The sequence below is a fragment of the Neophocaena asiaeorientalis genome, unplaced genomic scaffold (assembly GCF_003031525.2).
Source record: "Neophocaena asiaeorientalis asiaeorientalis breed wild unplaced genomic scaffold, Neophocaena_asiaeorientalis_V1.1 scaffold1186, whole genome shotgun sequence".
Lineage (NCBI taxonomy): Eukaryota > Metazoa > Chordata > Mammalia > Artiodactyla > Phocoenidae > Neophocaena > Neophocaena asiaeorientalis.
This window is the reverse complement of record NW_020173974.1, coordinates 625578-648870: the sequence shown is the minus strand read 5'-3', so window position 1 is coordinate 648870 and position 23293 is coordinate 625578. Positions and strand designations below refer to the sequence as shown.

Below are 23293 nucleotides of genomic sequence, written 5' to 3'. Positions count from 1 at the left end.
GGGAGCTTCCATTATCTCAACCTACTATGCTCCAGGCAGATACTGTTCCATCTCTCAGGCTGGTGTGTCCTAGAGCTGCCTGGTGCTGAGGGTGAGGAAACTGCCATCTGTTATTTTTCCTAGAACCGTGTGGAGCTGTCCCTGAGCCTTCCCTCATTGCTTTCACCCAGTTGTGTCTCTGCCGAGAGAGCCCCGTGACTCACCAGCTGTCCCCTTACAAAGCCCACTTTCAAGGGTAGGAAAGGAGACGTACGGGGATAAGGGGTCAATAGGTTTCCTTTCTCCGGAACGCATAGTTCATAGGCTTGGTTTGAACTGTCACTTCAACGTGTAGGAGCAGTGATGAGGGACCATGATTCACCAGGATTGTTTCAGTAGTGGGTAAGGTGGCATTTGGAGGAGGAAGGAACCAAGATATTACATACCTCCTGATACCCATGTCTAAAAGAACGAACAGTGCCGTCCCCTTGGACTATAGACGGGCAGAGCTGTGACCAAACCGAGCAATCAGGGTAGAGCAACCTCTACCCCACTATTTGAACATTTAGAGTGCATAGAGATAGACAAAACTGAGCATGTACTCAGCCAGAATAATGAAGCTTCCCCAAAGCAGGTGTTCCTCTGAGCACGCCCAACCCGCTCCCCTATGAGCCACATATGCGCTACACTGTAAATTATAATGTTGACTTAACCAGTGTCACGATGACTGGTTACAAGCTCTGGGCAGAAACACACCTCTCACCCTCAGCAGTGTTCGCTGCTAAGGTTCCCCTGAGGGAAGACTGTGACTCTAGCTGATGGAACTAAAACAGAATTAGATTTATTTTTGATGGGAAAGATTTTTAGCCCAAGACCCTCCTGCTTTGCTCCTCTTTCAACCCCCTCCTCCTTCCGCCGTTTTCAGGTACTGATTTCCAAGGATTGGTGACGATTGGTGCTGGGGGGCTGGCACATGGCCTCAAGCAGCCTGATCTCATGGGTGGGTTGCTCAGGCTGGAACTTGAGCACCCAGGGATCCTTGATGATGTCCAGGATGGTGGCACGCTTGGTGGCTTGGCATAGTGTCTGGAGGACCAGGTTCTAGGGCAGGGGAGAGAGAGGTCTTGGCTGAGCTGGCCCGCATTGTGCCACACAATGAGCAGCTGGACCTAAGAAAGTAGCAGGATAGCCCATCACACCACTCTGGTGAAAGGGAGTGTGGCCCTGACTTTACCCTTAAAAGCCTCCTGTCTGCTCAGAAAGCCAACACCTTGAGGGGAAGGAAAGGAAGGGTTCCTTGGGGGAAATCCTTGCAGAATCCCCTTCTGGCCTAAAGAGATAGAGACTAAAACCTGCTTATCACTCACATCCCAGGTGCAAGCCCAGAGGTTGGCCCTTTAAGCCCTCCCCACTATTCTAGGGCAGGGCAAGGGTGTGGAATGGCCCTGGTATCGGGGGGAGGCTTCCCTGGGGTTGGGAGGTCTAGGTTGAGTATTCCCTCTCTGCAGGTCACCCCTGAGGCCTCAGCCCTCCTGGGGGAGCCAGCACCTTGCACTCCTGGGAGATGGCATAGTTAGGTGGAAAAGTGACCTCCTCCTGAGTCTGTCTCAGCAGTTTCTTGAGATTTGTGTCATCGAAGGGCAGACGGGCAACCACTAGCGTGTAGAGGATGACGCCCATGCTCCAGATGTCAGACAGGAAAGGGTTGTAGGGCAGGCCTAGCAAGACCTCCGGACACGCATAAGCAAAGCTGCCACAGTAGGTCTGGCTGAGGTGGCTAAAGCAGTTGCCTTGGCGGTAGGAAGGGCTACTCCGCACAGACTGGCTAGAAGGCACCATCTTGGCGAAGCCAAAATCCGATATCTTCACGTTCTTCCGCTTGTCCAGCAACAGGTTCTCCAACTTTAAGTCCCTACCAGCAGCAGAAAGGCTGGGGGTCAGGAGAGGGCTTAGTGTTAGACTGGGAGCTGAAGGGCCAGGGGTCAGAGGCTAGAGATAAGGAAAGGCAAAGAGGGAGAGAGATGCCATTATGAGGACACAGGGCAGAGAGGAAGGAAAGTCATGGAGTTGTGAGCAGAGCCCAGAGGGAAGAGAGGATGGTACCTGAGGATGACTAGGAGCTCACCATCACTTTTCATAAAGTGCTCTGCTCACAGTGGGTACTTAACAAATGTTCTTGACCGGATGATTAAAATAAAGTGGATGAATAGGCCTAGATACTGAGGAGGGAGGTCAAGGGAAGAAAAAAGAGGGTAGAACATGGAAGACGTGCATAAAACCCCTTTGGGAGCCCAAAGGCCTCAGTCTGGGTGGCAGCGCCCTCACCGGTGCACGATGCCCTTGCTGTGCAGGTAGGCGATGCCCAGGGTCATCTGGGAGAACCACTTGCCAGCAAGGGGCTCAGAGCAGGCCCCATAGTGCTGGATCCACTCAAGGACGTCACCACCCTGCACCAGCTCCAGAATAACGTACACTCGGGATGTGGTCTCGATGGCCTGATAGAAGTTGATGAGATACTTGTGCCGCAGGACCTTCATTACCTGGCCCCAGGAGAGGGACCCATCAAACCCAGGCAGGGAGCACCCTGGCTGCGCTCCCAGCCTTCTCCTACTCTCCCACTGCTACTTTCCTAGAACTTTGCAACAGAATCAAACCCCAGAGGGCTGGTGGCCTATGGACAAACCCTATGCTTTGTACTTTTTACTTTTTGAGGGTCTGGAGGTGAGGTGGAAAGAAGCTGAATTTACATCAAGTAATTTTCCTAGCTGCCTAGTGAGTCATTCAGTTGTGGTATAGGGGTTTCTGGCTCCACCCCCTCCTAACCATACCCCTTCTGAGAAGCCTTAAGCAGCTTGGTACCAGCTCCCTCTTCTAGCCCCTTTCCAACCTGTATCTCACGGGGCAAGAACTTGTTAAGATAGTCCTCAGAGGCCTTCTTCTTTGAGATGATCTTGACAGCCACCATGACTTTCTGCTTTGTGTAGTAAGCCTCATACACCGTCCCGTAGGAGCCATTGCCAATGACTTTGCCCACTTCGTAACCATATTCCTCCATGACAGAGTGGTAGGCCGAGGTGGATGGTGCTCCCAAGGTGTCTCCCTTCCCCATGGTGTTGAGCTTGCTGAGAGCAGGGAGCTTTGCTACTTAAAAGCCTCCTGTCTGCTCAGAAAGCCAACACCTTGAGCCGCTGAAGGCTCGGGTACCAAAGTGAAGTTAGTCTCCCAAAGCTTGCCTATGTAGTCATACAAGTCTGGGATGCTGGGCTCAGCTCTCCACTAGGAGCTTGGAGAGGGAAGAAGGGAAAAGCAGTTCTTTTTGTCTCCACTGGCTGTTGTTACTTCTTTCTCCTCTTGGTTACGGAACTCCCCAAGGTCCCGTGTTCCGCACACATCATAATCCACCTTCTATCCACCACTGGCCACAAGGCTTGAGAAGGAAATGCAGTTTGGAACATACTCATTGCTGGAGGTACCTTTATAATTTGGTGAGACTCGCTCCATGGATCTGGTCCTTTCAACCAATCATGTTTATTGAGCACCTGCTATGTGCCAGGCAGTGTACGGAGTCCTGGGAGAAAATAACCAATAAGGCGAAGAGAGCCTCTGCTAGCATTTATAATCCAGCATGAGAAACACCTGAGTGTCAGAATATCACAGAGAATCGCAAGGTATTGTAGAAGTGTGTTCTAAGGAACCTAACTTTAAAATGTATTCTTTTTTGGGGGTGGTGGTGGTGGCTTAAAATAACAACCTTTTTTTTTTTTTTTTTGAACAAATTGAGCTGGACTCAGTTGGGTAATTCAGCTGGTGGTGGCATCTCAGCTGGGCTGGTTTGTTTCTGCGTATGATCTCATTATTCAGTAGAGTAGCCCAGGTTCCCTCACACAGTTTGCACTGAATTTCAAGAGAAAAAAAGACAAGCAGCATGATCAGTTGAGGCCTAGGCTCCAGAATCACAAAACTTCACTTCCATACCTTCATGTGCATGAAGACGGTTACAAAGATCACTCAGATTTATGAGGTGGGGATGGAGACTCCTCTTAACCTTGAAATGCATTCTTTTTAAAAAATATTTATTTTGGCTGCACTGGGTCTTAGTTGCGGCACGTGGGATCTTTAGTTGTGGCATGCGTGTGGGCTCTAAGTTCCCCGACCAGGGATTGAACCCTGGCCCCCTGCATTGGGAGCGCGGAGTTCTACCCACCAGACCACCCCCCTTGAAATGCATTCTTATCTTGCCTTCCATGACCCTGAACTCTACAGTTTTCCTTCTACCCTCTACCTTCCCTCTACCTTTCCTTCTACCCTCTACCTACCCTCCTCCTTCCCTCTACCCATTCCTCAGGTTCCGCTGGAGCCTCCCCCACCATCCACCCCTTAATCACACCCCGAGGGCTCTATTATAGACCTTATTTCCTCAGACCTTTCCGTCCTCCCTAAGAATCTCATCGAGACCCCTCATTTCTTAACTCCAGCAAGCCTTCTGCTCCCCTCCCCTCAGTGTGTTCACCCTGAAGTCCAGGGAGTAAATCTGATTTTATTCCCATAACAATTCAGTGCCTCCCCATTCTCCTTAAGATCGAGTCCAGATTCTTTTATGTGGCTTCAAATTTGACCCTGCTTACCTCTCCGATTTTTTCTTGTAACATACATGCAATGCTCCGGCCAAACAATTGCTTTTCCTTCATTGTTCCCTCTGTTCTGGCAAACTCCTACTCTCCCTTCAGGACTTAGCTGATGATCTGTTTTAAGGAAGCCTTTACTGACTGTTCAGGCCCAAATTAGATGTTCCTCCCTCCTGGGTGCTCCCACAGCTCCAATACTTTCTCTAACATGGTGTCTGTTTTTCTTGCTTGCATCTCCCACTAGCCTGTAAGGGAGGTCAGCTGATGAGAGAAGGGATATGAAGTCAAAGACTTGAGAAGAAAGGCTTGTGGAGAATGGGAGAGAGCTGACTTGGAAAATGAGCATTACTGGGCAGCACTGAGGGCCCCAATGAGATTGGAAAACACAACTTATGGACACACAATCTTAACATATCATAGTGCTAAGATTATTTTAGCATTCTGGATATAGGTGCTTGAATATCAACAGACACACTGACCCAAGATTAAGGTTTCACTTAGCAGCTGCCGTGAAAGAACGGGAGCGAGGCATCAAGGACACAGGCAAGAATGTGGCTAAAATGATGGAATGCAGAATCTAAGCTGCTTGGGTTAGGAAGACAAGCTAGAAAAAGGCCAAAGGACAGGGGGAGGGGTTGCAGGTCTTAGTGAAATGGAACAAGTTTGGTGGGAAAGACAGAGGACAAGAGGTTGTGTCAGAGGGGTTATCTGGATTTAAGATGGGGGGAGGGGGTGGCACACAGAGGAAATAACAAAGGAAGAATCAGAGTTATCTTCCATCTTCCAAAACAAAACAGAAACTCCAACATTATGCCATAGGCTACTGGTAAATTCCTATTTATTGACAGGCTGATCCTGCTGGCAGGGTGGTTCCAAAGTCCTGTTGGAAGCCAGATCTACATCCTCAGTCTATCAAGATGAACAACTGTCCAGGGCACACAGTGGTAAGGAGGCCCACCCAGCCCCGCCTATCTTCTGCTTCCCTGGATAGGCAGCTTGGTGGCACCTCTGTTCTCATCACGTACAGCAGATAAACCAGTTCATTCAAGGAATGTGTATTAAGCTGCCTACTGTATACAAAAGCACTGCTAGGCTCTGAGGATAACAAGATGAATAAATTATAATCCTCCTGTGAGGAGTTAGCAATTAGCAAGGGAGACAGACACATAAGAAGTTAAAATAACAGTACGGTGAGATAAAGTTTTATAAACAAAGCCTGTAAGGAAGTGTTAAGGGAAGGCTTTATAGAGAAGGTGGCATTTGCACTGTTCAAAGAAGCGTCCAGGCAGGTTAAGTAGGGAATGGTAGATTGAACAGCCTAGGCAGAAGGACCCATATGTGAAGCTTGCAAGCTTGAGAAAATATGACACTCAAGATTTCAATTTAAATACAGGATAGGGTTCCAGAGGGGAATGTACCTGGAGAAGTAATTTAAATGCAGGTCTGAGAGGCCTAATATGCCAAGCTTTTTTTGACTCTATCCTATGTACTCATGGTTAAATTTTGCTGTGCATCAAAGTCAGAGCTTGTTAAAAAAGTACTGATGCCCAGTCACCTCCTTCCCCAAGATCCGGATTTGGTGGAACCCAGGTATCTATGTTATTTTTTATAAATTTATTTATTTTTATTTTTGGCTGCACTGGGCCTTTGTTGCTGTGTGCTAGCTTTCTGTAGTTGCGGCGAGCGGGAGCTACTCTTTCTTGCGGTGTGTGGGCTTCTCACTGCGGTGGCTTCTCTTGTTGCAGAGCATAGGCTCTAGGCACGTGGGCTCAGTAGCTGTGGCGCACTGACTTAGTTGCTCCATGGCATGTGGGATCTTCTGGACCAGGGCTCGAACTCATGTCCCCTGCATTGTCAGGCAGATTCTTAACCACTGTGGCACCAGGGAAGTGCCGGTATCTGTTTTTAATCAGTTTCCAGCTGAATCTGATGCACACCAAGATTTGAGAACCACTGTTGCAAACTAGTGAATTTAATGAAAAGAAACAGACTCACAGATATAGGGAACAAACTAGTGGTTACCAGTGAGAAGGGCGAGGGGGCAATACAGGGGTGGAGGAGTGGGAGTACAAACTATTGTGAGTAAGGTGGACTCAAGGATGTATTGCACAACACGGGGACTATAGCCAATATTTTGTAATAACTGTAAATGGAAAGTTACCTTTAAAATTTTTTTTAAGAAAAGAACCACTGTTGCAGGAAATAGGACATCTTTAAGACTAAAGAAAGAAAAAATCCTTGCAGCAGCAATATGGAAAATGGATCCAAGGGGAGAGATGACCAAGAGACTAGCAAGGTGGCTGTCATGATAATTTAGGTGGGGGGATGGGGCCTGAACCAAGGCAGCATGGAGGGCAATTTGGAAGATAATTCGAGAGAAAAGCAGAGGAGGCTTGGTGGCACTGATCTTATGGGGGCGGCTGTTAATTGTGAAGGAGACCCAGGTTTAGAGACCAGGGGGTTATCACTTTAAAAAGCCACTCTAAATTACTTTTCTAATTACAAAATTAATTGATTGTCTAAAAAACTCAACTCCCTACTTCCTGGAACCTCACTTCCTCCTGCGGGGAGGAGGGCTGGGTCAGAGAGGGCAGAAGTGAGTAAATGAAGGGCTTTTCAAGCCAGAAACCGCTTGAGATTTTCCACTTTCTTTACGCGAGGAAAGGAAACCTTAAGTTGTTCCCAGGTGGCCAAAACGAAGTCATGGCCCCTGAGTCTGATCTCCAGAGGAATTTCCCTAATGGCAGATCCCTTGACAGGATAAACTTTTCCAGAATAATCTGCAATACAAAATTAAGAGATGCTCAAACACATATACAGAGATAAATAAAGAATAAAAACATAGAGACCGAAGCAAGCATGTCAAGGTTCTTTACCTGCAATTAACAACAAGCGTCAGGCGGCCCAGTTCACGGGGTAAAAGAGCGAATACCCGATGTCTTTGCGTGCCTCTGCACCAAACCTGGCCCAGGCTTGCCTATCGTCGGACACGGGACGGCCGCTATACGGTCAGGGAGGCCTCCAGTACAGCCTCGGTAAGATATTTTTATTTACGGCATTTGGTTTTTGGCGAGAGGCCATTCAGGACGGATGGCAGAGCAGCGGTGAGGTGAGATCCGATTCTAGGACGTTCATATGGTATGTGTCCTCTGCTGTCCTACGACAGCGACGCCCAAAGCCTCACCCCCGCCCGGGTTGAGGACCTTGAACCGCCTCTCGGGGCTCGGCCTCAGCAGTCGGTGGCGAGTCCCATTGGTTCAGCCGGCAAGCGCTTCGGCGTCCGCTAGGTGTGGGCGCAGCCGCCGCCCGGGCTCCGCGTCCCGGGCAGTCACTGGGCGCGAGCAGCGGGCACTGCTCTTGGACGCCCAACCCAAACCTTCCCGGGGATAGGCGGCCGGACCCGCGGCAACGCTTATCCAAAAAGGGCGTTTGTGTCCTCGTAGCCAGGTCTCAGCCGAAACCCCCACTGGAGAAATCTGGGAGCTTTGGAGCGGCCTCGGCCTGGGGGGAGTGGCCCCCTCCAAGCTCCAGGAAAGGAGCTTTCCGCCGGGCTGAGGTCCCCTCGGGTGAAGGCGGAAGAGGGAAGACTGACGTGTCCTGAGCTGCCCTCAGGTCGCCGGGAGGGCCCCCCACCCCGCTCCTTGCCGGGCGACGGGCTAGCCCGAGACTCGCGGGGTCTCCAGAGCTGGGCCGGGCCTCCAGCCGTAGAAAGGTTCCCCAAGGGAGCACTGAAGTGAGCCGGGCCCGATGTTTTGCGGTGCTGCCGCAGCCGCTGCGATCAGGCACCGCGGCGGCCAGCCCCGTGGAGGTCGGTTGTCAAGTCCTCTCCAGGCCCCCCGCTAGCGCGCCGCTCTGGGGGAGACCCCGGCAGGAGCGCGAGGGCGGCTGCAGGGCAGCAGAGGCCGCTGGCGTCGCCTCGGCCAGCCCTTCCCGCGCGGAGAGCACCCCGGGGCTGCGGCGGGAAGGTGCCGGACGTGCGGGGCCGCGTGGCGTTGCCATGGAAACGGGCTGGGGCGCGCGGGGAGGTCCCGGGCAGGCGGGCTGCCGGAGGGGGGACCCCAGATTGGGAGGACTACATAGCAGAGGCGGACGCCAGTGTTCGAGCTAGAGGGACATGGTGTGGTGTGGCGGTGGGGAGGTGGCCTCCTGAGGGAGGGTCGGAAAGGCCAAGGGGAGGAATTGGAGCCATTGGCTTCAGTTCAAAGAACCTGACCTGGGGAGTCATTCGATCCCTGGTTCCCATAACTGCAGGACTACCCCAAACAGGTTCCGCTGCCTTAAGGATGACAGTCCTAGGCCACCCTGGAAGTTGGAGCTGCCGGTGGTTGCCACTCCTGCTGCTGCTGTTGCTGGGCACAGGTCGAGATCCAGGGGTGGAAGGTGTGACACACTACAAGGCCGGCGACCCCGTCATTCTGTATGTCAACAAAGTGGGACCTTACCATAACCCTCAGGAGACTTACCACTACTATCAGCTTCCAGTCTGCTGTCCTGAGAAGATACGCCACAAAAGCCTTAGCCTGGGTGAAGTGCTGGATGGGGACCGGATGGCTGAGTCTTTGTACGAGATCCGCTTTCGGGAGAATGTGGAGAAGAGAATTCTGTGCCACATGCAGCTCACTTCCGCACAGGTCAGCCTCTCCACACTGACTAGAACTTAGCCCTCCCTCCCAGGACCTAATAACAGTGCCTTAGGTTTATGGTTTTCAAAGCACCTTTATGGAAATGATCTGATTTGATTCTAACTACAACCTCATGTGGCAGGCAGGGAGGGTAGTATTTATCATTTGCATTTGGTTGATGAAAAAACATACTTGCTCAGAAGTAACTTCTTCAAGACTACATGGATAGTGGATTGCACGGTTGACATTAGAGCCCAGGGCTCCTGACTCGAAGCTTCTCTGTAGGTAATAAGGTCCCAACTATCACACCTATGTTGTCATTTTTTGCCATCCCTACTTCTTGGCTTTTTTAACTGGCTCCTTTACATGCTGCCTAATTTTCCCTATCATGCTTTTTTCTTCAGCAATTCCTATCTTAGGGCACTTTTCCTTAGTCTATTGCAGACCTTCCTACACCTCCCTCTCCTCCTAGGCCTTCATCCTGTCGAGTCATACTTGCTCATTTCAGAGAATCCCAACATAATACTAGGGTCTAACCAGTGGTTCTCAACAGGGCGCTTTTGTCTCTCAAGAGACATCTGGCAATGTCTGGAGAGTTTTTTTTTAATTAATTAATTTATTTATGTTTGGCTGTGTTGGGTCTTTGTTGCAGTGCACGGGCCTCTCATTGCAGTGGCTTCTCTTGTTGCGGAGCATGGGCTCTAGGCGCGCGGGCATCAGTAGTTGTGGCTCGCGGGCTTAGTTGCTCTGCGGCATGTGGGATCTTCCCAGACCAGGGCTCGAACCCGTGTCCCCTGCATTGGCAGGCGGATTCTTAACCACTGCGCCACCAGGGATGTCCTCTGAAGATATTTTTGATTGTCACTACTGGGGAACACTACTGACATCTAGTGAGAAGAAGCCAGGGACAGAGCATCTTACAATTCATAGGGCAGCCCCCTACAACAAAGCATTTTCCAGCTCAAAATGTCATTAGTGGGGCTGCCCTGGTGGCGCATGGTTGAGAATCCGCCTGCCAATGCAGGGGATATGGGTTTGAGCCCTGGTCCAGGAAGATCCCACAAGCCGCAGAGCAACTAAGCCCCTGTGCCACAACTACTGAGCCCACGGGCCACAACTACTGAAGCCCGTGCGCCTAGAGCCCATGCTCCACAAGAGAAGCCACCGCAATGAGAAGCCCACGCACCACAATGAAGAGTAGCCCCTGCTCTCCACAACTAGAGAAAGGCTGCGCACAGCAACAAAGACCCAGTGCAGCCAAAATAAATAAAATAATTAATTAAAAAAAAACATATCATTAGTGCTGAAGTTGAAACCCTGCTCTAATACAATGCCTGGGGAGGCCTTGTCTGACTCCTAACTTGCTCTTTTTAGGTGGAACAGCTGCGCCAGGCCATTGAGGAGCTATACTACTTTGAATTTGTGGTGGATGACTTGCCAATCCGTGGCTTTGTGGGCTACATGGAGGAGAGTGGCTTCCTGCCTCACAGCCACAAGATAGGACTCTGGACCCATTTGGACTTCCACCTAGAATTCCATGGAGATCGAATTATATTTGCCAATGTCTCAGTGCGGGACGTCAAGCCCCACAGTTTAGATGGGTTACGACCGGATGAGTTCCTAGGCCTCACCCACACCTACAGTGTGCGCTGGTCTGAGACTTCAGTTGAGCGTCGGAGTGACAGGCGCCGTGGTGACGATGGTGGTTTCTTTCCCCGAACACTGGAAATCCATTGGTTGTCCATCATTAATTCCATGGTGCTTGTGTTTTTACTGGTGGGTTTTGTGGCTGTCATTCTCATGCGTGTGCTTCGAAAGGACCTGGCTCGGTACAACTTGGATGAAGAGCCAACCTCTGGAGGTTCTGGTGATGACTTTGACCAAGGTGACAATGGCTGGAAAATTATCCATACAGATGTCTTCCGCTTCCCTCCATACCGTGGTCTGCTCTGTGCTGTGCTTGGTGTGGGTGCCCAGTTCCTGGCCCTTGGCACTGGTAAGGTGATAAAAATTAATTAGGGATTTCTCTCAAGGGGTAGAACTAAGTAGGTAGGTTGTTCAGAAAAAGATCTACAGATCTTCTCTTCTGTCCAAGGTGAGGGGCAGACCTAAGGGGTGGAATGGCTCTAGCAAGGATGTGTATATTCTGTTGTGGGTTTTCTGGACAACAGAACTGGAGGATATTGTTTTGATGGAAGCCCTGGGTCTGGGAGAAAGGGGGCTGGCTGATTTCTATGAAATTGCCGGAAGCGGGATAGGTGAGACCTAACACAGGCTTTCCACTACCATGCTGCAGGCATTATTGTCATGGCGCTGCTGGGCATGTTCAATGTGCACCGTCACGGGGCTATTAACTCAGCAGCCATCTTGTTGTATGCCCTGACTTGCTGCATCTCTGGCTATGTGTCCAGCCACTTCTACCGGCAGATTGGAGGCGAGCGTTGGGTGTGGAACATCATTCTCACCACCAGTCTCTTCTCTGGTGAGGACTGCCCTTTCCGTGGTGGGCCAGTTTAGGAACTTAGAACACATCATGGAACCTGAGATAGAGTCAGAGTAGGGCTTTCAAGGGACTGAAAATAGGTAAAAGAAACACTAAGGAAACCATTCAAAAGACAAAAAGAGCATTTCTTTTTTTTTTTTTGCATAGTTAAATATTAAGCCCTTGAAATGTTTTAGGCAACGTGATAAGCACTTGACATGCCTTCATCTCATTTAATTCTCACACTGACTTCATGAAGTAGGTAATACTGTCCCCATTTTACAGATGAGGAAATTGAACTTCAGGCTGGTTAGGTAACTTGCCTGAGATTGTACTCCTAAAAAGCAGAGAATCAGGTTTCAGACCTAGGCAGTCAAACTCTAGAGCCTGTATTCTCAACCATTACACTGAAATAACACTCTTGAATTTATCTTTTGAGACTCCCTTTTTTCCCCCCAAGTGTTTTTTTTTTGGCCACACTGCACGGCATGTGGGATCCCACTTCCCTGATCAGGGATCGAACCTGCGCCCCCTGCATTGGAGGCGTGGTGTCTTAACCACTGGACCACCAGGGAAGTCCATCCCCAAGCTTTTTTTTTTTTTTGCGGTACGCGAGCCTCTCACTGCTGTGGCCTCTCCCGTTGCGGAGCACAGGCTCCGGACGCGCAGGCCCAGTGGCCATGGCTCACGAGCCCAGCTGTTCCGCGGCATGTGGGATCCTCCCGGACCGGGGCACGAACCTGTGTCCCCTGCATTGGCAGGCGGACTCTCAACCACTGCGCCACCAGGGAAGCCCCCCAAGCTTTTTTAATTTTGAAAGTGGGCCTCCCCACTCTAGCCTTTCAAGCCAGCTTGTCCTTTTAAAGGCAGTAGTAGTTTGCATTCTGAACCTCTTGTGTTTCCAACTGTTAAGTATCTGATTTCTGTTCTACCACATTTACATTTGAACCAGGCCTTTCTGAAAACAGAGCCTTAATTCAAAGGAATGTCTCATACTAGGAATCACCAGTGCCAAAGCAGGACAGGCCCTTGGAGGCAGGTGGATTTGTGTCACTCTTAGATCATTATGTAATGGCTTGCCTAGATCCTTAATGATAATGGGTAGGGGAGGGAGTGTTGGTAAGCCAAGGAACAAAGAACAACAAGACATGAAAGGGTGGAGTCAGTCTGGGAGCGGGATGTTTCACTCCTCACCCCTTTAGGTCCAGTCTGATTGGGTGCTCCCAGGGATGTAGCTCCTAGTGCTAACTCTCCCTCTGGGGCCCATCCCTGCAGTGCCTTTCTTCCTGACGTGGAGTGTGGTGAACTCCGTGCATTGGGCCAATGGTTCAACACAGGCTCTGCCAGCCACCACCATCCTGCTGCTTCTGACGGTTTGGCTGCTGGTGGGCTTTCCCCTCACTGTCATTGGAGGTATCTTCGGGAAGAACAACGCTAGCCCCTTTGATGCACCATGTCGCACCAAGAACATAGCTCGGGAAATCCCACCCCAGCCCTGGTACAAGTCTTCTCTCGTCCACATGACTGTTGGAGGCTTCCTGCCTTTCAGGTATCCTCCCTTTATTCCATGGCCATCACTCTCAGGATCCTGACCTTAACTTTCCCCTTCCGTACCCACCCTGTACCGTAACCCATTGTCGGTGATAATCCCTGGTTCAGCTGTACCATTAAGAGATCACTAAATGGTTCCTCCTTTCTCCAACCAGGACTGAGCTTGAATCAATTCAAATATGAGGGTGTCTCACTTGTGAAGCTCTCCAGAGACATTGCTCCTTTCACTGTCTTCCTAGTTTCTGACTTTGGCGATACCACGTGGGGCTTAAAACCCATTTGATTACTCATCCAATTTGTCGAGTACCTTTTAGTGCCAGACAAATACAGTGGAAAATAGACCAGACAAGATCCCTTCTCTCAACCTACCAAAGAAGATGTTCTTGAAATGAGAGCAGCTAATCATAGGTGAAAGAATCCCCATCAAGCCAGGAACTCCAGTGCAGGGAGTAGAGAGGGCCCACTTTCCACAGTGACCCAGTAATGTGGAGGGGTGGTGGCTGGAGTTTGGCCTGGCCACTGTGCTGGCAGTGCACAGCCCTTTAATGCTGTGTATCGTCTCTTCTCTTCACAGTGCCATCTCTGTGGAGCTGTACTACATCTTTGCCACAGTCTGGGGTCGGGAGCAGTACACTTTGTACGGCATCCTCTTCTTCGTCTTCGCCATCCTGCTGAGTGTGGGGGCTTGCATCTCCATCGCACTCACCTACTTCCAGTTGTCTGGGGAGGATTACCGCTGGTGGTGGCGATCTGTGCTGAGTGTTGGCTCCACTGGCCTCTTCATCTTCTTCTACTCAGTTTTCTACTATGCCCGGCGCTCCAACATGTCAGGGGTGGTACAGACAGTAGAGTTCTTTGGCTACTCCTTACTCACTGGATATGTCTTCTTCCTCATGCTGGGCACCATCTCCTTTTTTTCTTCCCTAAAGTTCATCCGTTATATCTATGTTAACCTCAAGATGGACTGAGTTTTGGGTGGCAAAACTATCACTCTTCTTTCCCTTTCTTCATGCCCTACTGATCTCTTACCAACATCTCTTCTGATTGAGTGACTGAGTTGTGTGATGGTTTTGTTGCCTTCCCCTTTGCCCTTTGGGCCTCCCTTCTCCAGAGAGGGCCCGGAAATTATAAACCTCTATTATATAAGGAGTATATATTTGAACTTTTTAAGTTGCCTTTTTTTGGTCCTGATTTTCTTTTTACAATACCAAAATAAAATTTATTAAGAAAAAGGGTCCTGTAGTTGGAGGGTTTCGTCTGGATATAGGAACTCGTGCCCTGCCGTTAAGGGCACTGTCCCCTAGGAAGGCGGGTCGGCCGCGAAATGCACGGAACTCGGAACTCGAATTCTTCACGGAGCTGAGGAACTGTCGGCTAGCGGAACCTTCATTACCAGGGCCCTGTTCCCGCGGCTCAGCCGGCGCTCCGCCCAACGGAAGCGGCGGAGCCCGAGCGCTGCGCTAAGCGAGTTGAATCACCCTGGTGACGGGAGGGGCGGGGAGCAACGCCCTTTCCGCCGGAAGCGGGTTTCGGGGCTTCCACGTGCTGTTCCTCCCCCACCTCCGGCCCAGCAGCGGCGGCTGCCCTGCTGCCATGGAGCTCGCCGGCCTGGAACAGATCCTCCGGGAGCTGCTGCTGCCGGACACCGAGCGCATCCGCCGGGTATGGGGCCGGTGGGACCGGGCCAGGGCCAGCGGGGGCGTTGCGGGAACGGCCCAACTCTGACCCCAGGCTCTCCCCAGGCCACCGAGCAACTCCAGACCGCTCTTAGGGACCCCGCCTCCCTGCCCGCGCTCTGCGAACTGCTGGCCTCGGCGGGCGACCCTCAGGTAAGGTTCCTGCCGCTTCCTGCGGAGTTTCCTATAGTACGCCACATGTCAAGCCCCAGCTCCTGCCCTCGGCGACACGGTCAGCACCTTCCTGCCCGGACCCTCACGTGCCTGCTTCCTCGTCCCAGATCCGCCAGTTAGCGGCCGTACTGACCCGCAGACGACTGAGCACCGGCTGGCGACGGCTGGCGGCCGAGCAACGGGAGAGGTGGGTTGGGCCAGGGGTGGGGCGGGCCGGGCTGAGGCGGTTCTTGGGTGCCAAATACTTGCCACCTGTGTTCCAGCATCAAGTCTCTGATCCTGACGGTCCTTCAGAGAGAGACAGAGTAAGTGCCTATCTGCCTCCTCTCAGGGCCCTAACTGACTCTAGGCTGAGAGCTTCTTAGGGTTTCTGCCTTCTTTTTCAGCTCCAGGCTGGCTTTTGGGGGGCAGGGACTTAGGTTTTAGACCAAGGGTGGAGGAACGACTCTCAAGCTGTATTAAAGACGAAAGTTCTTGAGTGCGGGCTGTGATGGTCTGCCAAAGCCGAGTCGGAAAAACAGAACTGAAATTTAGCATGAGTGAGGTCACCCTCACCAGACTGCGCGCCTACTGGGCTGCTAGTGTCCCTCTGAGACGTTTTCTGTGTCCCAACTTGGCAGAGGCCCTGTGCGCACACCTGGAGGTTTCTCTCATGGCCACTCTGTGGAGGCAGAGCCATCGTGTACAGGGAAGGGTACTGGAGGGTGATTGGGGGTGGGGAATCTCTCCTGTTTGCAGGCATTCTGTGAGTCTTAGCCTGGCCCAGCTCTCAGCTACCGTTTTTCGAAAAGAAGGCCTGGAGGCCTGGCCTCAGCTCATGCAGCTTCTTCAGCACAGTATCCGCAGCCTCCACGTCCCCGAGAGAGAGGTACTATCACATGGTTGGTGGGAGGAAGGGACCCAGAGGCTGGATAGACCATGTAAGCTTTTCCTTCTCAACCCCTCTTCCTGGGCAGATGGGGCTTTTGCTGCTAAGTGTGGTGGTGACCTCCCGGCCTGAGGCCTTCCGACCCCACCACCGGGAGCTTCTTCAGCTTCTGAATGAGACCCTTGGTGATGTGGGCTCTCCTGGGCTCCTCTTCTATTCCCTGCGCACTCTGACCACCATGGCCCCTTACCTTGGCACTGATGATGTGGTGAGATGTGGTGAGATGTGGGCCTTCACCTTCCCTGGCTCCCTACCCTCGGGCTTTCGTGTCCTCATCCTTGTGGGATGCAGAGCTACTTAAGATTTTTCTCTGCTTTTGGTTCTGCCTAACAGTTGAAAGGGGATCCTGTGGGTGACTGTACCTAGGCTCCTCCTATGTGCAGGCTTCGAGGAAGCTGCTAGCTTCTGGGGCTGGAGATAAGGCTGCATCGTGCTTTCTGTGATTTAGCTCATCTTGTGTCCTCCAGCCTCTCGTGCGAATGTTGGTGCCCAAGCTCATCGTGGCTGTGCAGACCCTGATCCTTGTAGACGAGGTGAGGACGTTCGGGTAGGGGCTCTGTTGGAAGGAGGGTGCAGGAGCATTCAGCCTGGTCCACTGAAGAGAGCATAGTAACCCCGTGACTTCTCTGTCTGGCAGGCAAAGGCCTGTGAGGCCTTGGAGGCCCTGGATGAATTGCTGGAGTCAGAGTTGCCCATCATCACCTCCCACCTCTCAGAGGTCCTCACATTCTGCCTGGAGGTGAGCCTGGGGTCGGCACTGTCCCTGTTGCTTGTTCTGCTGGGAGTTTCGTGGCTCGTTTCTGATTCGAGTTGGTCTCTGGGCAGGTGGCTAGAAATGTGGCCCTAGGTGATGCAATACGTGTGCGTATTCTCTGCTGTCTCACTTTCTTGGTCAAAGTCAAGAGCAAGGTGAGTGCCTTCTGACACACATCATCCCATCTCCATTTTCTTCTCCATCTCACTCTTGGAGCTTTTTGTCTATCTGGGGTTATGTAAAGTACCATAGCTAAGATGTTCCAGGCTGGGTCTGGACTCAGCCCAGCTCGTGGCTGGGAGATTGGGAATCTCCTCCTGGACCCCCTGTGGCCTGGAAGGCTGGAATTTCTAATGTGAGTCCATCTTGGGAACAGATTCTCAGGGACACTGTTCCATTCTCCCTTTTAAGGCGTTACTGAAGAATCGCCTCCTACCACCCTTGCTGCACACCCTTTTCCCCATCATGGCTGCCGAGCCCACCCTGGGTCAGCTGGATCCTGAGGATCAGGATTCAGAGGAGGAAGAGCTGGATGTTGGACTGGTGGGGGAAACGCCCAAGCACTTTGCCATTCAGGTGGGATGTGGGACAGGGGCCGGGGGCAGGGGTGTTAGGTCGTTGGGGGAGGTTGGGGGGCAGAGATGGAGTCCAGCAAAGTCTACCTGTCCTTTCCAGGTCGTGGACATGCTGGCACTCTATTTGCCCCCTGAGAAGCTCTGTCCCCTGCTGGTAAGTGTGGTTTTGTCCTTCCAGTGCTCCTACCCCTGGGTTTGCCTAGTCTCCTGAGCCTGAGGATGTTTGGGCCCTGGTAGGTGTGGAAGGCCTGTTGCCGCAGGAACAGGCAGGCTCGTGCTGGGGTTTCAGGAGAGTGCCATCTGCTCTCCTAGATGCCCATGCTGGAAGAGGCTTTGCGGAGCCAGAGCCCATACCAGCGCAAGGCTGGGCTCCTCGTGCTGGCAGTGCTCTCTGATGGAGCCGGGGACCACATCAGGCAGAGGTATTTGTTCCCCTGTCTCGGAGTGAGGGTGGGCCATGGGGAGGAGGACCACACTGCCCACGGCAGTCGTGGTCTCCGCTTGTCCTTTGAGCCTAGTCATCAATAGTGTCTGCTCCCACACTCAAGTGTTCTGGTTTGGAAGATACCCCAGCTGTCAGGGTCAGCGGGTGGTGCTCACCATCTGGTGACAAAAAGCCTTGGTTTTCCCAGGGGAAACAGCAGAATGGCTCAGCCCAGGGATCTCAGGTCCTGCCCCTCAGACTCCACCCTCTTGTCCCGCCCCATCCAGACTGCTGTCCCCACTGCTACAGATCGTGTGCAGGAGCCTGGAGGATCCGTCACAGGTTGTGCGCAATGCCGCGCTCTTTGCCCTGGGCCAGTTCTCGGAGAACCTACAGGTCAGCAAGGCCGATGGGGGCAGCCACTGTTTCAGAGTCCCTACCTGTCCCAGAGACCAGCTTCCCCTCAGCCCCATCCCTCAGGCATCCCTGCTGCCATCAGTACTTAGGTGCGTGCCTTGCAGTTGAGCTGACTCAGGCTGTCTTTCTCCTTCCCCCAGCCCCACATTCGCAGCTATTCCGGGGAGGTGATGCCACTGCTCCTCACCTACCTGAAGTCCGTGCCTCCTGGGTGCACACGTCACCTAGCCAAGGCCTGCTATGCCCTGGAGAACTTCGTGGAGAACCTAGGTGGCAATGCCCTTTGCGGGTGTGAGGGAGGGGATGGGGCTGTCGCTCTGGCTGAAGGGGGCAGGAGGCGCAGCTCCCCGAACCACTGCCCGCGGTGGGGAGAGGGATGTGGCAGGGCCACGGGGAGGGTCGGCCTGGAGGCAGGTAGGAGACCTGGGTTGGTTGGTAGAGGGGTGCCCTTTCCCACAGGGCCTGAAGTGCAGCACTACCTCACGGAGCTCATGGAGTATATGCTGCAGCCTCTGAGGAACCCCAGCAGCTCCCGGGCCAAGGAGCTGGCTGTGAGCGCCCTGGGGGCCATCGGTGAGTCGGAGGCAGGAGGTGGGAGCATGGGTTCACTCCGGGTGCCTGCGGCAGGTGGTCCCTGCTCACTCTCCAGCTCTGATTCTGCCCTTCCGTGCCACAGCCACGGCTGCCCAGGCGTCCATGCTGCCCTACTTCCCCACCATCATGGAGCACCTGCGGGAATTCCTGTTGACAGGCCATGAGGACCTTCAGCCTGTGCGGATCCAGAGCCTGGGTGAGCGAGGCACTCCTAGGCTGGCTTCCCAGTGCTGGGGAAGGGCTGATGCTCACCTGTCATTCACGAGATCGCCCCGGGGCAGCTGCGCTCGCACCGTACCCAGGAGTAGAAGGGATATCTGGATCCCCCCATCCCCCTGCCCAGCTATCTCTGGTCCCTCAGGCCTTGGCCCTGCACACCTCTGGCCTAGTGCCTCATCCTGGTGCTAACCGAGCCCTTGCCTCTGCAGAGACACTTGGGGTACTGGTGCGAGCAGTAGGGGAGCCCATGAGGCCCCTGGCTGAGGAATGCTGCCAGCTGGGGCTGGGCTTGTGTGACCAGGTAGACGACCCTGACTTGCGGCGCTGCACGTGAGTGAGCCCTCACCCCGCTCCTACCCAGACCCCAGGCCTCTGGTTCTGGACCGTGGGTTCCCCGGGCTCCCCCGTCCTGTCTGGCTACAGCAGGTAGGACTATACAGCTTTCGCCTGTCTCCGCCAGGTACAGCCTGTTTGCAGCCTTATCGGGGCTGATGGGTGAGAGCCTCGCTCCCCACCTGCCACGAATCACCACACTCATGCTGTTGTCATTGCGTTCCACCCAGGGCATTGTGGTGAGCGGACAGGGTGGGCTGGGCCAGGTGGGGACGGCCAGGCCTGGGATGGGATCTCTCTCCTGGGCCCAGCTGAGCCAAAGTCCCTGCTGTGCCTCCCCATTCCAGCCTCAGTGCACTGGAAGCAGCACCTTCCTTCTGTTTGACGACGAGCGCGGTGGGGAGGAAGAGGAGGAGCTTGTGGAGGAGGACTTGGAAGAGGAGGAGGACTCAGAGGTCTCAGGGTGCGGAGGCTGCCATTCTGGTCTGGGGGATCCTGGCTTGGACAAGGGCCCAGGGCCAGCTCTGCTTCTACTGGTGTCCGATTGCTGCTGCCTCCCCACCTTACTCTAGGTACAGCGTGGAAAACGCCTTCTTCGATGAGAAGGAAGACGCCTGTGCCGCGCTGGGGGAGATCTCTGTGAATGCCAGGTGAGCATCCGCCTCTCCTCGGCACAGGGGACCTCTCCTGGGAGCCCCTTCCCCATGGTGGTGTGTCTGTCCACAGTGTGGCCTTCCTTCCCTACATGGAGACTGTCTTTGAAGAAGTGTTCACACTGCTGGAGGGGAGTGGGGCGGGGGGCGGGGCAGGTGGGGTCTGGGGGCTAGGAGCTGTGACGGCCCTGCATGCAGCGCACACGTCCTGCCCCTCCTCGTGCCGCAGTGCCCTCACCTGAGCGTGCGGAAGGCAGCCCATGAGGCCCTGGGTCAATTTTGCTGTGCGCTGCACAAAGCCTGTCAAAGCTGCCCCTCGGAACCCAACACTGCTGGTGAGAAGGCGAGGCCAGCGCCCGGCTGGGGCCTCTGGAAGCAGGGGGTGGGTGGGGAGGGCGCAGGGGCTGACCAAGGCTTCAGCCAATCATGTCCCCAGCTCTGCAGGCCGCCCTGGCCCGGGTGGTGCCATCCTATGTGCGGGCAGTGAACGAGGAGCGGGAGCGCCAGGTGGTGATGGCCGTGCTGGCGGCCCTGACGGTGGTGTTGCGTGGCTCTGGGAGCTTGGCTTTGCAGCCCCCTGGGCGGCTTGCTGAGATCTGCCACGCACTCAAGGGTGTGCTGCAGAGGAAGGTGAGGGGCCAGCCGGCTGCAGGGTGAGGAGGTGGCCCAGCCTTGGGTGGGGCTAGCCGGAGGCTACCAGTCCAGCTTCCCCCTCCTTCCACCCACGGAAGGGAGAAGGGGCAGGAGAGCCCAGACTGAGCTGAGCGCCCTCTTCCTGCAGACAGCTTGTCAGGACGCCGACCAGGAGGAGGATGAGGACCAGGTAAGAGCTACGGGTGCAAACTGGGACCAGGCAGCCCAGTTGGTCTCCACGGGGTGGGGTGGACAGTGTGCTTGGCTTGGCCTGGGGGTACGGGGCTTGCTGAAAGATTGGTAGTGGCTCGGAACAACCAACCCAACTCCCGCTAAGGCAGTGGGTGTTCAAGGAAGGCTTCCTGGGGGTGGAGATTCGGGGAAGGCTTGGATTGATAGTGGGAGTAGGAGGACCAGGAGGGAAAGCTGGGCTGCAAACAAACCCAGCCTGGAAGGGGCCAGACCCGTCAACCAAGGGCAGCCCTCAGGGAGACCACCTGCAGCCGTGGAGGAGTGCGGTGGGAGGCGCCCCCAGTTTCTGACCTGGCCCTGCAGGCTGAATACGACGCCATGTTGCTGGAGCATGCTGGCGAGGCCATCCCTGCCCTGGCCGCTGCAGCCGGGGGAGATGCCTTTGCCCCCTTCTTTGCCGGCTTCCTGCCATTACTGCTCTGCAAGACGGTGAGTGCTCTGTCCTCTGGCTTCGAGCCCCGTTCCGCCTGTGCCCCGTGCTCAGTTCCCCACTTGGTCCCAGTCCCAGGCTGACTGGCACTCCTCACCCCACCAGAAACAGGGCTGCACAGTGGCAGAGAAGTCCTTTGCGGTGGGGACGCTGGCGGAGTCCATTCAGGGCCTGGGTGCCGCCTCGGCCCAGTTTGTGTCCCGGCTGCTCCCCGTGCTGTTGAGCACTGCCCGGGAGGCGGACCCCGAGGTGCGGAGCAATGCCGTCTTTGGGCTGGGCGTGCTGGCGGAGCACGGGGGTCGCCCTGCCCAGGAGTATCCTCGGCTTGCAGGAGGGGGCCCAGATGGGGTTGGGAGGGTGTCCCCTGGGGTTCGGGATGGGAGCAGTCTCCCCGTGTGCCTGTTCCTTGACTGTGGACCAGACACTTCCCCAAGCTGCTGGGGCTCCTGCTGCCCCTCCTGGCGAGGGAGCGCCATGATCGTGTCCATGACAACGTCTGTGGGGCACTCGCCCGCCTGCTGATGGCCAGTCCCACGAAGAAACCAGAGCCCCAGGTGAGGGGTGGGGGCGTCAGGCAGGGCCAGGGAGCTGAGGAGGGTGCAGGGCAGGAGGCCAGAGTCTTCTGTGTGTCCAGGTGCTGGCTGCCCTGCTGCACGCCCTGCCACTGAAGGAGGATTTGGAGGAGTGGGTCACCTTAGGGCACCTCTTCAGCTTCCTGTACCAGAGCAGCCCTGACCAGGTAACCGCGATGGTGGGGCCCTTAGAGGGGGCTTGATGCTCCAGTCTCATTGACAGGCAGGGTTGGCATCAGTTTAAGCTGCTCTTCTCGGCTTTCCTGGTGCTGTCCAACGATTGGCAGCCAAGGCCTTTAAGCGGGGAGGAGGGGCTTCCTCTCACCGTTAAGCATTTTTCCTCAGGGAGGTTTCATTTCCACCCTCTGGTCTGAGCCAGAAGTCGCAGCTTTCCTAGGCTGATTTCCTAGAGCAGGCTCTTTGAGACTGTGCTCCGTGGAGCCTGGGCCCTTTGGGCCACCCCACCATCCTTTCCAGTCAGAGCAGCTCTGCTTTCTGAATGAGATTTGTCTGCAGCAAGTGACTAGCTTTGGGAGCGCTTGTCCCAGTGCTCTTGTGTCCATCACCTTTGTCTTGCATCTTCGCAGACTACTGTGGGTGGAGCTCGTGAGTGTCTGGGCTGCTTTTGGTCTTTAGGCCGTGATTTCAAATACCTCTGGTCACAGTCTCATGCTCTCCGAAAATCAAACAAACAGAACACATCACTACCGCCCTGTTTCAGGGTTCTTCCCATGCTTCACGGTTGTTAGAGCAATGCTGCTTAACAGCCCAGGTGGGAGACTGCCTCTCCGGGGCTCCTACCACCCACCCCAGTGCTGGGGCCCAGGGGTGCTTCTGCCCGAGTCAGCCCTTCTTTCCCCACAGGTTGTAGGTGTGGCTCCAGAGCTCCTGCGCGTTTGCAGCCTCATCCTGGCCGAGAACAAGGTCCCACCAGGTGACGGTGGCGGTTGTGGGCAGGGCTGGGGGGAGGTGGGGAGCAGCAGGGCTCAGGGGGCCTGGGGCAGCTCAGGGGGCCTGGGGCAGCCCTCCCCAGACTCCTCCCCCTTCACTCTCCACCCAGACACCAAGGCGTCGCTGCTGCTGCTGCTCACGTTCTTGGCCAAACAGCACGCTGACAGCTTCCGTTCAGCACTGGGCTCCCTGCCTGGCGACAAGGCCCAGGAGCTCCAGGCCATCCTGGGCCTCACCTAGACTGCGGGCTGCGGCTGGGCCGGAGAGAGCAGAGCCTGCCCACGCCTGAGACCAGCTCTCTGCCCAGTTGCAGCTCACGCCTTACCAAAGATTCTGGGCCTGGGCCTCACACCGACTTGGAGTCTCCGCCCTACTTGCTGCCTTACCGGGGTGTCCGCTAGGGCTGGGCCTGTCGTGCTGGGACAATACAGACGGAGTCCTGACACCAT

The 23293-nt window shown here is 54.5% G+C and overlaps 3 protein-coding genes across 10 annotated transcripts; 2 read left to right on the top strand and 1 right to left on the bottom strand.

The window, feature by feature from the left end:
* Positions 1-45: 45 nt before the first annotated feature.
* Positions 46-6311, bottom strand: TSSK4 (testis specific serine kinase 4). Its single transcript, XM_024753216.1, has 4 exons — positions 2867-6311; positions 2305-2519; positions 1528-1927; positions 46-1080 (listed from the first exon to the last, which is right to left on the bottom strand). Exons 1-4 carry the CDS (start codon positions 3086-3088, stop codon positions 901-903), a joined length of 1017 nt encoding a protein of 338 aa, XP_024608984.1. The 5' UTR covers positions 3089-6311; the 3' UTR covers positions 46-900.
* A 1780-nt stretch (positions 6312-8091) lies between these two features.
* TM9SF1 (transmembrane 9 superfamily member 1) lies at positions 8092-14494 on the top strand. 5 transcript variants are annotated; one of them, XM_024753202.1, is made up of 6 exons: positions 8092-8216; positions 8871-9235; positions 10601-11222; positions 11523-11708; positions 12984-13257; positions 13834-14494. In XM_024753202.1, the coding sequence occupies exons 2-6, from the start codon at positions 8888-8890 to the stop codon at positions 14225-14227; spliced, it is 1824 nt and encodes a 607-aa protein (XP_024608970.1). In that variant the 5' UTR covers positions 8092-8216; positions 8871-8887; the 3' UTR covers positions 14228-14494. The 5 variants fall into 5 exon arrangements, with proteins under 5 accessions (XP_024608970.1, XP_024608971.1, XP_024608967.1 ...); XM_024753199.1 differs by lacking the exon at positions 8092-8216 and adding an exon at positions 8272-8412; XM_024753200.1 differs by lacking the exon at positions 8092-8216 and adding an exon at positions 8423-8569.
* IPO4 (importin 4) lies at positions 14314-23292 on the top strand. 4 transcript variants are annotated; one of them, XM_024753195.1, is made up of 30 exons: positions 14314-14921; positions 15002-15088; positions 15217-15296; positions 15373-15414; positions 15848-15977; positions 16066-16245; positions 16505-16570; positions 16675-16776; positions 16863-16946; positions 17203-17367; positions 17467-17520; positions 17679-17788; positions 18078-18186; positions 18348-18477; positions 18667-18780; positions 18884-18997; positions 19230-19350; positions 19481-19592; positions 19701-19816; positions 19926-20003; positions 20080-20137; positions 20236-20341; positions 20443-20636; positions 20788-20829; positions 21195-21320; positions 21427-21635; positions 21743-21875; positions 21956-22060; positions 22758-22817; positions 22954-23292. In XM_024753195.1, exons 1-30 carry the CDS (start codon positions 14853-14855, stop codon positions 23131-23133), a joined length of 3276 nt encoding a protein of 1091 aa, XP_024608963.1. In that variant the 5' UTR covers positions 14314-14852; the 3' UTR covers positions 23134-23292. The 4 variants fall into 4 exon arrangements, with proteins under 4 accessions (XP_024608963.1, XP_024608964.1, XP_024608965.1 ...); XM_024753196.1 differs by having other exon boundaries at positions 14629-14921; positions 22758-22827; XM_024753197.1 differs by lacking the exon at positions 16863-16946 and having other exon boundaries at positions 14629-14921.
* The last annotated feature ends 1 nt before the right edge of the window (position 23293 follows it).